The sequence below is a fragment of the Zootoca vivipara genome, chromosome 15 (genome assembly GCF_963506605.1).
Source record: "Zootoca vivipara chromosome 15, rZooViv1.1, whole genome shotgun sequence".
In the NCBI taxonomy this organism is placed as follows: Eukaryota; Metazoa; Chordata; class Lepidosauria; order Squamata; family Lacertidae; genus Zootoca; species Zootoca vivipara.
Genome location: NC_083290.1, coordinates 44,541,584 through 44,555,287, shown reverse-complemented (window position 1 = coordinate 44,555,287; position 13,704 = coordinate 44,541,584). Strand labels below are relative to the sequence as shown.

The window sequence follows — 13,704 nt, the reverse complement described above, 5'->3', positions numbered from 1 at the left end:
CACAAATACAGGATGGGAGACACCTGGCTTGAGAGCAGTACATGTGAAAAGGATCTAGGAGTCTTGGTAGACCACAAACTTGACATGAGTCAGCAGTGTGATGCAGCAGCTAAAAAAGCCAATGCAATTCTGGGCTGCATCAATAGGAGTATAGCATCTAGATCAAGGGAAGTAATAGTACCACTGTATTCTGCTCTGGTCAGACCACACCTGGAGTACTGTGTCCAGTTCTGGGCACCACAGTTCAAGAAGGATACTGACAAGCTGGAACGTGTCCAGAAGAGGGCAACCAAAATGGTCAAAGGCCTGGAAACGATGCCTTATGAGGAACGGCTTAGGGAGCTGGGTATGTTTAGCCTGGAGAAGAGAAGGTTAAGGGGTGATATGATAACCATGTTCAAATATATAAAAGGATGTCATATAGAGGAGGGAGAAAGGTTGTTTTCTGCTGCTCCAGAGAAGCGGACACGGAGCAACGGATTCAAACTACAAGAAAGAAAATTCCACCTAAACATTAGGAAGAACTTCCTGACAGTAAGAGCTGTTCGGCAGTGGAATTTGCTGCCAAGGAGTGTGGTGGAGTCTCCTTCTTTGGAGGTCTTTAAGCAGAGGCTTGACAGCCATCTGTCAGGAATGCTTTGATGGTGTTTCCTGCTTGGCAGGGGGTTGGACTGGATGGCCCTTGTGGTCTCTTCCAACTCTATGATTCTATGATTCCATGATTCTATGATTCTAACATCAATGTTGAGCAGATGCAGAGGGGATGCCGCAGATTGTGGTGCCCCGTGCCAAGCGAGCAGCTCAGTTCTGAAAGCACAGAATGCAGCCTCTGAGAGCTGAACATGGCCATGGCATGAAGATAAAAAAGAGAGCTGAATTCAAGTACCTTTCAGGGTTGGGAGGAAGAGGGATTTTTCATGGATGCAGCTTGTAGGTGTGTGAGGAAAAACTGCTCCCCCCCCCCCTGAAATTACCCGTCTTGGGGAAACATGAGGCAACAGGAGGCCTGTCCTCCTTTGCCTTTGGCCATCTTAGTGAGACAGAAGGTAAAATAAGCAGAGAGACTCTGCATTCTGATACACACAGTTTGTTAGGGGATTCTTGGTCTGAAATTTAAAAGTGCATATTTGGTATTAGCATCAGTTCAGACCTTACTGGTAAATAGATGAATTAACATTCTTTATACACAGGTGGCGCTGTGGTTTAAACCACTGGGCCTCTTGGGCTTGCCAATCAGAAGGTCGGTGGTTCAAATCTCCACAATGGGGTGAGCTCCTGTTGCTCGGACCCTGCTCCTGCCAACCTAGCAGTTTGAAAACACGTCAAAGTGCAAGTAGATAAATAGGTCTCTCTACTTCCACTCAGAGATGATGAGCTATGTAACCTGATTTTGGAAAGTGAATTGTAATTAAGATGCAGCATAAAGTACTTTAACACAGCTATTTAGAAAAGAAGTCTAAGTTAATGTTAATAATCTAATATGCTTCTCTCTTCTTCTTTCTTTTTTGGGGGCTTTACATAACTCAAGCAGAGAAGCTAAGATCTTCCAGGGATTTTTTAAATGTAATCTGGCGGTTTAGACTTTGCAGAGGCCTGCACAGAAAGCAGATGAGTTTTCAGATAATAAAAGTAAGCCCAGGTACAATTAGGGGTACAGAAGAAAATAGGTTTGGTTCGTATTTTAATGGAAGCCTACATAATTCACTTACATACATGTATGGAAGTGAGAGCTGGACCATAAAGAAGGCTGATCACCGAAGAATTGATGCTTTTGAATTATGGTGCTGGAGGAGACTCTTGAGAGTCCCATGGTCTGCAAGAAGATCAAACCTATCCATTCTGAAGGAAATCAGCCCTGAGTGCTCACTGGAAGGACAGATCCTGAAGCTGAGGCTCCAATCCTTTGGCCACCTCATGAGAAGAGACAGGAGTGCCTAGCGTGCTCTTGTCCATGGGGTCACAAAGAGTCGGACACGACTAAACAACTAAACAACAACAACATAATTCACACTTCCTGAAACAATATATGAACTGAAACACAGCAGTTCCTCCTGTGGCAACTCCAGGTTGGGCTGGGAGAGACTCCTGCCTGCAATCCAGTCAGAGTAGGCAATGCTGGGTTGTGTGGCTCAATGGTCAACAAGGTGGCTTCCTATGTTCCAATGTAGAAAAAAGGTGGGAGGGGCATGATAGAGGTGGTCAGTTATGCCTGGTGTAGAGAAAGTGGATAGAGAGAATCCTGCCCTCCCCCCGCCCCCATCTCATAATGTTAGAACCTGGGACCATCCAATGAAGCTGAATATTGGAAGATTCGAAAAAGGAAGTATTTTTCTTACATTGCATGCTTAAAACTGTGGAATTCATATCACAAGTATTGTTGATGACCACCAACTTGGATGCATGACGAAGAAGACTCTCAGTGGCTGTGCGCCACATACAGAGTTGGAGGTGATGCACCTCTGAATACCATTTTTTTTTGGGGGGGGGGTGCTAGTCTGCTGGGACAGAGCAACAGGAGATCACCCTGTCACAGGGATTCAAACTGCCAACCTTCCAATTGGCAAGCCCAAGAGGCTCAGTGGTTTAGACCCCAGCCTGGAAGTAGCAGGACAACTTAAGGGGAATTCATTGTTGGTGCCTGCCATCCTGCCCACCCCGACACCCACTGCCTGAATTGGCTGCCTCACTCTGCCCAACAGTAGGAGCTGGCCTTGAGGAAGGGCATCTCCTTCAGGTCTGCTTAGCTATCTGGTTCTGGCTCCTTTCCTTACTTACAGTAGCTTGTTCCCAAAGGCAGCTGCTGAATCATCTCACCCCAGAGAACACACAGCCAGGCCTCCAAGACTTCCTCCCTTCCTCCCCAGTGCAACTCTCAAGAGAAAGAGAAGGAAAACACACAGAGACCTCAGTTTGAACTCAGGGAAACCCACAGTGGGAGGAGAAGGAACAGAGCAGCACACGGCTGGAGAAGAGCCTTTGGAGAGTTAATTGCCAGACGTGATGCCTTCAAGAGGGTCTGACTTGGTGTCACGCAGCTCTTGATGTTTGAAAAATATAACCCAGGAACATAGGAAGCTGCCTTACCCTGAGTCAAGCCCTTGGTCCTTAGAGCTCAGTATTGCCCACCCCACATAAGAGCCAGCTTCTAGGGGCTATGGGAGCTTCAGCCCCCACAATAAAATATTTGAACACAGCGATTCTTGCAGCAGAAATACTATTTACTAGCAAATGTTCTATAGAAATGTGGAAAACACATGCAGTAAAACAAGATGTAGGAGTTAAAACTAGAGCAGGGGCTCAGGCTGCTTAGGAACATTGGAAGCTGTCTTATACTAAGTCAGACCACTGGTCTATCTTGTCCAATATAGTCTGCTCTGGCCGGCAGCAGCTCTCCCTGGAGATGTCAGGGGTGGAATCAAGCACCTAGATTCTCTGCCACTGAGCTAAGGCACTGCCAGACCATTGCTATTGCCAGCTGCCATTTAACCTCTATAGTTGACTGGGAGGTCTTGCGCAACAAACCCACTTCCCCAAAAGTTTGGGATGTTTGCAATAAGGAGAGTGATGGGGGAAATGTGCTGGGAAGTGTGGGATCATGCTTGCTTTGATGCAAGGTCATCTAACCTCCCCACAAAAACATCAGGCTAAATGCTCCTTAAATAGTCAATGCCATCTAATCTACCCACAAATCAGGATGAATGCTCAGTCAGATTAGGAACATTTGGAAGAGCCCTTAGCCTGAAAGATACACACTGCAATGTTATTGGAGTATTCCATTTCAGGCTGGGTTCTGTGTGCAAATTATTCCACTTGGGAGGGAGAAGGGAGGCTGGGCCTAGACAAATGGCAGAGACAATTGGCCTGCAAGGGAGATTAGGCTGAATTCTTGTTACTGGCATTCAGCCCTGCTCAAACCTGGGCCCTGGGGCCTCCTCAGATAAAGAGTAGGAGGAGAGGGACCCCTTGCAGTTCTCCAAAGTGGGTGCTCGGCATGGTGCAGCCTGAGGTGAGCCACTCTGGACCCTCTTTCCCAGTCGCTCCCTTCCCTTCCTTTTATGGTTTTACTGCTGCTCCCATAGCAGCCATCCACCTCCCATGCCTCCCGCCCTTGCTCTGTCCTGGAATACCTTTGCTCTTCCGCTCCGCCAAGTGAAGGCAGAGGAGACACGGGTCTGCTGCCCCCATGGGAAAGTGGGGAGAGGAATGCTGGCTGTGAGTGAGTGAAGAGAGCGGGGGGCATTGCCTCTTTCCGCCTCGTGAGAGGGCCACCCCTGCAAGCCCACACTGCCAGGGGCTCTGAGGAGCTGCTGAATCCAGACTTCTGCAGCCGAGGAGTAAATCTCTCCGCACCAGCCACAGATTCCTGGCTGATTTGCTCTTCTTTTTTAAAAATAATTTTAATTTGATTTTACAATTGTAAAGTTATAATGGTACCAAATACATAACCATATTTAGAGATTTCTATGAATCTCCAGACTTCCCACCATCTCCTCCATGGGTCCTATTGTCAACATTTTCAAGTGCATATCATTTCATAACCCATATTTTGTATCCCTCCATATTGCTCTTAATGTTTGTTACATTACAAGTGTTCTTAAAATCCTGCTAATGTTTTCATGTGCTTATAGTGGTCTCTTAAATAAACTACAGATTTTCCCCATTTTTTCTTGAAGTTTTTGTTGTCTTGGTTCCTGAGCTTTCTGGTCAGCTTTGCCATTTCGGCATAGTCCAGCAGCTTGGTCTGCCATTCCTCTCTGGTAGGGACTTTGTATTCTTGCCATCTCTCCCCCGCCATCATGCTCAGGGCACAGGAGCAGAGGGGCTGGCGGACCAAGTCAGAAGTTCTGGCTGCCACTGGAGTACCTGCTTAGCTGCCAGTGGAGCTTGGAGGAGGGGGAAGCACCTGCAAGGATCAGGGACTGGCTGAGACCCTCACCCTGCAGCTGTTGCACAGTGGAAGCTCTCTGCCTGAGCTGCTCCACTGTTGGACCCACAGCTCCCTATGGGGGCTTCCTGCTCCACAGTGTTCCTGAATCAGGGAAACGAAGGGGTTGTTTTCTATGTACAGGGAACTTTCATGGGGGGTGTTCAGATATGCGCCCTTTCACTCTTCCTGCTGAATTGTTCTCTGTCAGGGGCTAAAAATTCACATTGGCCTGGAACAGTTCGGAAGTTCAAGCCCATGTTGTTCATTTCTACTTGGCTGGAACCCGCCTGGAAGGGGCAGCCCTGTGCTCCAAGCTTTGATGCTTCAGACTACGGCTGCTGGCATGGAGCAGGCAGAACCCTTTGAAGTTTTGCCTGGACAGAAAACGTTTCATTATGCTGCCCACTAATGATCGGCTTATTTTGCAGATTTGAATTCCTGAGAATTGTTCCCTTCCAACTTTTTTAATGCCCCTGTCAAGAGAGAGTGCTCATCTGGGTTTTGTACTCCAGTTCTTAATTATGCCTATGAACTGACATAATTGCTCAACCAAATGCATTTTCTTTTTCTTTAACATACGTCAGTTGCCCTGGTATTTTCTTGTAATGAATGGTGGCAGGTTGGACAGGGCCAAAGCTGGCAGTGGCCAGAGACAAAATTGATCCCCTTACTGCCCCCCTCTGCCCCCAGGTTCTCTCTCATGGGAGTTATCTAACTCAGGCATAGGCAACCTTGGCTCTCCAGATGTTTTGGAACTACAACTCCCATGATCCCTAGCTAACAGGGCCAGTGGTCAGGTATCATGGGAGTTGTAGTTCCAAAACATCTGGAGAGCCAAGGTTGTCTATGCCTGATCTAACTCATGCCCATGGTTCGAACTGATTGCTTGCAGAGGACACTAAAGAGGCCCAAACAAAGGCTAAACGCACCTGGCAATCGAATCGCTGGCAGGCTTTAATTGCAGCATCCAAATCACATAGGTCACGTGAATTTTGGTCACTAATTAATAGAAGAGTGAGAAAATACCCCCTGGCCGTTATCCCTGCTCCTACTTGGGAGCAGTTTTTGAGGAAGTGCTTCTCACAGGTGGACGCACCATCTGCCTGCTTGGAGCACCTGTTTTGCCATCTACCCATTTGGCCTCCTACCAACCAGGGGTCAATAAAAGACTTGATATCTCAACTGAAAGTGGGTAAGGCACCTGGGCGTGATTTGGTCCCAGCGAAGGCCATTAAGTCACATCCTGAGTGGTGGGCTGGAATTCTGGCCAAAGTTTTCAATGCTATAAATGCCACAGGTCTCACTCCCAAGTCGTGGAAGGAGGCTATTATCATCCTAATTCACAAAAAAGGATCCACAATCAACTGTCATTTGGGGGAGTAAGGAACACCCTTAGGGGGCTGAGAGGACCCCACAAAGTAATCAGTTATTTTACTTTGTTGGGACGGCTCATGTAAGCACCGCATGAGCTTAGAGTTCTGGGTGGAGTGATCAGACTGTTGTGGGGGGTCACTCACTCTGATGGAGGCAGATTCTGGTACAGTCAAATCTTGCACCACAAAATTGCTAGAAGGTGGTATAGAGATGACATCCAGATGAATAGGGATAGTCACTGGCACTATCACCAACTGTCGATCTCTAGAGAGATCTGTAGCAAGTCCCGCCGGGTCGGCTGGGTCTGTCCTCCTTGGGAGCATAGCAGGTAAGATTGTGGTAATTTGGTTTATATGCCCTGCTGGATCTTCAATCAGCTCCAGGCTGACTCTTGACACTGAAGTTTCTTCCTCATGTGCTTGTTGCGGTATCGAGATTGTTGATAAACGTGGATGTGCTGGTGGAGCCTGGCTTAGAGGGATCGCTGATTCATGGGCTCTTTGCTGGTCAACGTTATAAGAAGACTGCAATTCCGGCATGGAGGAGTAAGATGGCAACGATTTATTAGAATAGGAGGTATTTTGAGCTTTGCTCTTCGGCGCATTAGTCAAGGAAGGTGCATATAGATAAATTTGTAGCGGAGATGGATGTCCAGCTTGTGATGAGTGGCAGGGATCTACTTCCTGATAGGTAGCCCTGTCACTTTCTGACAATGGGTTTTGGAGAGTTGGCTCTTCCACGTCCATAGGGCTTGGCTCAGGTGGATGAGGATGATCGATGTTCAAGGAAGCTCTATTGTGGAGTACGCATATGAGCTGTTGTTGGAGTGAGTCCAGCCTGTTGGTTATTTCCTGTTGTTCAGTCACTGGTAGCTCTCCAAAGGAAGCGATAAGCTCTCTTTCCTTCGGAGGTGTCAGGCGGTTATCAACACAATCATATTTCTTTAATGCAGGGGTAGGTGTATTATGAGTCTGACACTGATGTGGGGTGTGAGCGTCTAAGGTAGGTGGCCCGGCATTCAGAACTGCATCAGGACTGACTGGCAGGGAAGCCTCTTTGGATGATCCACAAGTTAGGAGGGGTTTAATCTTGGTATTGATGAAGACTCTTGTTGGTATGATGCCACGTCTAGCCAAGAGTACTTTCCGTCTGGCGATGGTAGAGGGAATTCTTGAGGACTGAAAGGCGAGCAGCACTTTCTGAGGCTGTACTGATGGTTTAAAGGGAGCACTGCACTTAGGCCTATTTGCGATACCTCAACATTTAGGAGCTCGCTTAAGTACTCTTTAACCCCCCTCAAAGTAAGCCACCTTGGAGCCCCGCCCCAAATAGTTAAGCATATTTTCCTTGGCTGCAGTATCAGAGATTGGTGGTTCAGTAGGGGATTTAAATTGTATTTGCAATTATCAATTCCTTTGTTAATGGAGGGGATATTTCGCTGACTCATTGAATCAGCTACTGCCACGGCTAGAGCTGCCTGCGATGATGGTATATCAAGTTTTTGTTGGAGTTTATACAACTGTGAGGATAACCCATCAATCCTCTTGAATATACAATGTAGAGTTCTAATTATTAGATGAAGCTGTTCACATCCTGTACAGTCACCCTGTTCATCTTCTAACTCCTCCTTCAAAGAGGTTCCATCACCAATAATACTTTCTTTAGCGTGTGTAATCCGTGGTGTGTTCAGTACCTCCACTTTTGGTGATGTTTCAAGGGCAATTAGAGGGTTGAAACAATTGTGGGTTTCCACCATGTAACTGCATTTCGCAAGGCAACTCCCACCGCTGGAAGGGAGCGAGTCAGTTTTTAATTGCTTACACCTCGGGGAAGATATTGCCTCATCAGAGTCTCTTAGGCATTTACCATGGCCCATAATTTGAATTTAACAAAAAAAAATTAAAGCACAATACTTAAAAATCCTCTTGGCAGCTGTGACGGATTGGTCTGGTTGGCAATAGAACTCCAGGGTGTGAAGAGTTAAACCCCAACCTCCTAGATAAATGACGCATTCCATTCCTGAGGGGCGGAGGCAGTTAATTCGGTTGAGAGGGAGTTGAGAGGGAGCGAGGGAGCGTGTGGGTAGGAGTAGGAGATCTTAGTGTTCTGAGGAGTTTTCTAGAATTATATTATCTAGCCATTGTTAAATGAAACTAAGAATATGATCTCAGAGCCTGTACACATGAAACCATTACGCATTTAAATGTCCTCTAGTTTAAATAAAGCTTTCTTAAATGTTATATTAAAAGCGCATGTGCCTAGTTATTCCAGCTACGTATCCCAACTCAAAGGGGTTGTGACTGTAGGGAGGTGGTTAGACTAAACCTGAGGAGCAGGAAAATAGTTTAAAACCTCAAGGTCAAGCCCAGGGAAGACAAGTGCCAGGAGGAGGCACCACAAAGTAGCAACAGGCTGTGGAGGTGAACCTTAGGTTGAAAAGGGAATCCTTACAGTGAGCACAAGGTGGTTTCTGATACACTTGTCGGGAGTTAGAAAGGATACTGAGCCGCGTTACGGCAATTCAATTACTAGCAGATCCCAATCTTAAACAGGCAGTTTATTTGGGGCGTAAGAAGGATAGGTGGGTTGTTTAGGGAATAACCTATTTCCTTCAACACTCTGATAGAGTTATACAAAGGGAGGCACATTGCTTTTGGGTGGGATCCGCACCTATTAGGTGGGATCATCGAAAGTTTTTGTGACAACGCCGGGACTGTCATAATAATTGGTGACAACGTCCTGGGTTCGTCGCAGCAGCCTTGCTGCTGCTTATAGGAGGTGTGAGATATAAAATTGATTATTGGTAATGTTAGATGGGGGTCTGAATTGCATGCATGGTTGTTAGTATCTCCGGCAAAAGGACTATTCGTCAGTATAATGTTATTGTTTTCTCCTTTTACTCCTTTCCCCTTTTTAGTTTTCATGTTAGTCAATTAAAATATTACTGTACCTTGATTTCTGGGTTATAGCTTATAGGGTTCGTCAGTTTGAAAAAAACTGAGGAAGAGCTCAAACCAGCCTGGCTTCCTACAGCCTCGCGACATAAAACCAATAAAATGGCAAGATAAAATAATAGGGCTGGTACCAGGGAATAGTTATAAAGCAAAACTTGCCTTCTAGTTTATTGTGAGTCAGAAAGCTCGTCCTTCCAGGAAAGAGTATTTGATCTCCCCTTCTACTGATAGCAGCTTTGAAGGATGTTTTCAGTTCAGTATTGTTTCAGAAAGTGTGAATTAGGTAGGTTTGGCTTTAAATGCAAACTAAATTGAATTCCTCCTCCATCCCTAACTGAAGGCAGGCAATTCATTAGAGCAACATCCTGTTATAGGCTTGTGGGGTGGGGAGCAGATTACCCTAAATTCTTGGGTGCAAGATCTTTTCTATAATTTATGGATTTAGTAAATGTTAGAATTAATCAAGGTTTGATTAAACTTTGCCAAATACGGAAACCCACTGGATTTAGTTATGCTAACAAGCCAAGCCAGCTTGGCGGGGCTAGCCGGATGGGTCATTAGCACCAGAGGGCAAGACTGCCAGGCAAGGGGGAGGGGGACCCCCAGCGATCTTAGTCCTCTCTCTCTGATCCCCTAAAATCTGCAGTTTCTTTTACCTGTCTTTGGAGATCTTAGGCAAAAATGTATGGGACGTGGCTTTGTTGGAGAGCCCCTTATGCAACATGGGAGAATAACAACGGGCCCCGAGGATCACCTGGCTGGTTCCCCCCCCCCCCATGCAATGCAGGAATAGGCAGCTGTCCCTTGTGGGGATTGAATCTGCAACCTTGGCGTTATCTGCACCAAGCTCTAAACAACTGAACTATCCAAGATAGAAGGTTCGATGGAATCTGCTTTCTCTTCTTTACATAGGTATATCAAGCGGGTGTAAAAAAAATTCTTTCCTCCCAGCACTCAAGAGCCAGTGTGGAGGGAGGTATATTGCAGCTCAGAAATCTGTGGAACATTGTTAAATGTACTTGTTAAAGTATGGAAATCAATATACAATGATAATAGCTTGTTATCTGTGACTGGATTGTTTGTTTGTAGTTGTGAATTATTATTGTTATCTCAAAACAATCAAAAATATTGCAACACAAACAAACAAACAAACAAACCCAAACCCTTTCTTTCTTGCACAGATACTGCCTCTGTCATGCTTCTCTTTCTCAGTTAAGCGCACACACACACACACACACACACACACACACACACACACACAGGCACACACCTTTGCCCTCTCCCTTTAACTGGGGTGGGGAAAATCACATTTTCCATTCAAAATAAGCCAGGATATCTCCTACTATTTCCTATCCAGCATGAACCATGAGCCTTCCTTGGAGGAATCCCAAAGATGTCCCAGCGTTGCTTCTTGGTAAACGTGTTAAGTGCTAGTCCTATCCACAGCAATGAGTTGGCAAGTCTTGTAACAATATATGCATACAGGATGAAATCCCTTGTTAAAACCTCTCCTGGGAAGATTATAAGATAACTCATGATCTGCTCAACAGTCATAGGGATAGTTTTGCAAATGTTTACTGAAAGGGCCTGGGAAAGTAGACAGGCTCTAGGCCAGAAAGGAGCCTCCTCCGACTTCTTCTCCGAAACAATTGCCAAAACCATTTTATTTAGAGTTGGTTTAATGATTTATTTATTTTTTCAATTCATGTTTGCTTTATTTATTCAATGCGTATAAAATTGTCTTGTTATGGCTTGGGTTAGTTTTTGACAAATAGATTGATTTTTGCTTGTATCATATTATTTGAAAAACAATCAATAATGCTTCATTCGGATGAGCTTTGATTCCTTTGCAAGATGCAGTTATAAAACCAATAGGTTCAAGGCACAATATTAAATTTCACACACACAAGTGAAGCAGCTTTGTGGGGTGGGGAGCTGCTACTGCACCCACTGCTCTGCAGCTCATGGTAGGGGGGAGGGAGAGACAAATCAGTCCTGGATTGGGCCTCCTGCTGTATGCAGCAGCTGTGATCTTGGCTCAAGAGCCCGTGAATCCCAGGCTGGCTCAGAACACCCAATTTCAGGGCTTTCTGCTGCCTGCTACGGCAAGGCAGTGACCCGTCTGCACATTTGAAGGGCACAAGGGGGGGGTAAGTTTGGTCTGGAGAACTGGGAGGAGGGACAATTTAACACCCACTCCAGCCAGGTGTAAATAAGGTAAAGGTAAAGGAGGTTAGGTCCAGTCAAAGGCGGCTATGGGGTTGCGGCGCTCATCTCGCTTTCAGTCTGAGGGAGCTGGCATTTGTCCACAGACAGCTTTCCGGGTCATGTGGCCCACAGGACTAAACCGCTTCTGGTGCAACGGAACACTGTGACAGAAACCAGAGCGCACGGAAACATTGTTTACCTTCCCACCAAAGGGGTACCTATTTATCTACTTGCACTTTGACGTGCTTTCGAACTGCTAGGTTGGCAGGAGCTGGGACAGAGCAATGGGAGCTCACCCATCGTGGAGATTTGAACTGCCAACCTTCCGATCAGCAAGCCCAAGAGGTTCAGTGGTTTAGACCACAGTGTCACCCGGAGGGGGCTGGAGGGCTCTGCCCATCTGTTTTCAAACTGGTGTCTGTGGGAAAACTGAAAGGAGCTGCGGAGTGTCTGGTTCAGAATGAATCTTCCCTAAGGGAGGAGAGTGAACCATTTAGCCCAATGAGAGCAGGTAGAGCCAGGTAAGAAAAGTGCCGGGGGACATGACAGCAACTCTAAGAGGCTAATGTGCTGTAAAGCCTATGTGCCATTCACCCTGCCCAGGCTTGCGTCCTGTGGAGGTCACCTCAGTGCTGCTAACTTCACCCCCAAGGCACACTCCATTGTCTCTCAAGACAGATGGATGCCACAAGATTTGGAGAGAAACACAGTCTCTAGGTGTTTACATGCGAACGATAGAAGTCTCTGAGCCAATATGGGTGAGCAGGGATGCTTGGTGGAGTATTGGAGGTGGTATAGCTCAGTTGCTAGTGAGCCAAGATTAAGGAGAGGGATGTTGGGCTCATATCCTGCTTACAAGCAGTTTAAGAACATGATGCTGGCCTAGATGGGCCTTTGGTGTGACCCAGCAGGGCTCTTATTGTAGTCCAAAGAAACTGACAAAAGAAACTTAAAAGTAGTGAAGATGTTTGTGTTTTACCTTCCTCAGTAACATGGAAAAATTAGGTTTCAAAACAGCTTTATGAGCCAAAGTGGTTGTCCTTAGAATGCTGAGGACAGAGAAGATTCTCAAGAGGGGGTGTAAAAAGCAGACAGGCAAAGGATGCATTAAGCTCCCAGTTAAGGTGTGGGAAGCAGCAGACTATTCCACATACATCACCAGAACTTCTCTCTTGCATCGAGTGACTCAGGACTGGATGTTTGTTTTCACTGCCTTCAGTGACAGTCGCCGTTCTTCTGCTTAGGAAATAGTATCTTTTCCCAGTGATTTGTAAGGATGAGTCCTCCAAGAAATGTTGTACTCTGCTGCTCTCTGGTGATACTAAGTAGGAATAACTGTTCAAGCAGCATTTTGAATTTTCTCCATTGAGTAATCAGATGTTGTTGCTTAGAGAGGGATGGGAATTACCGGTATTTTTTTTTTTCATTCATTCTACCCCACCTTTGTAAAATAAAATAGTTATGGTAAAGCTGCAATCCTATGCATGCTTATTTGGAAGAGAGTCATCCAGAGCTTCCTTCTAAGGTCATTTCCACACCATACATTTAAAGTGCAAGGCTTCTCCGAAAGAATTTATGTGATTGTGGCTCTGGCTTAAATGCAACTGTTTAGGATCAGCCTGTAAATCAGTTCAAATTCAAGGTGTGCCAGCCTCTAAGTTGGGAAGCCCAAAATTATATACTGTAATGTCCACACAGAAAAGTACTTGTTATAGTACTGATGCTTGTCAGCTGTTTGCATGCACACACAAAAACACCACCCAACTAATAACAAACCACTGCTTTACTAAAAATTTTAGAAAGACAAATCTTAACATCTGACAAGATTGCATAAGTTACACCTTCTCCCAATCATAGCCTATGTACATATTTACAAAAAATAAGTTAAACGACACAGAATAAAATAAATGAAGAGAGTGGCAGTGTATACAACATGCTCTTCAGACTGGCTTAGATGCAAAGAAAAAGCATCCATATCAGATCAAAGGAGTGGGAAAGGGGCTAGTCTACAAAAGCTGCAACTTCAGAGAAAGGAGCTTTTAATCCTGGAGTGCCCAAATATTTGTTGGTAGAACAGCTAGACTCCATTAGCGCTAGCTTTGCTGCTCCGAGAGGCTTCTATTTTCGTCTAGAAAAGAACAAGAGGCAAACCTGAGTAACAAAGGAAATGCTGCTGATGTACAGTTTTGAAATACTCATGCAAATGGTCACATTCTGATACAAAGCATAAGGCACTTGGAG

General features: G+C 45.7%; 1 protein-coding gene across 3 annotated transcripts in view; it reads right to left on the bottom strand.

Annotated features, from left to right (window-relative positions):
- Positions 1 to 7,511: 7,511 nt before the first annotated feature.
- LETM2 (leucine zipper and EF-hand containing transmembrane protein 2) overlaps positions 7,512 to 13,704 on the bottom strand; it is a 34,447-nt gene continuing 28,254 nt past the window's right edge. Inside the window, exon 10 of one of the 3 annotated variants that reach the window (XM_035139837.2) lies at positions 7,512 to 13,591. In XM_035139837.2, the coding sequence (XP_034995728.1) occupies positions 13,541 to 13,591 (51 nt within the window). In that variant the 3' untranslated portion in view covers positions 7,512 to 13,540. The remainder of the gene's footprint in view (positions 13,592 to 13,704) is intronic. The other 2 variants (XM_060283056.1, XM_035139834.2) reach the window with 2 other exon arrangements.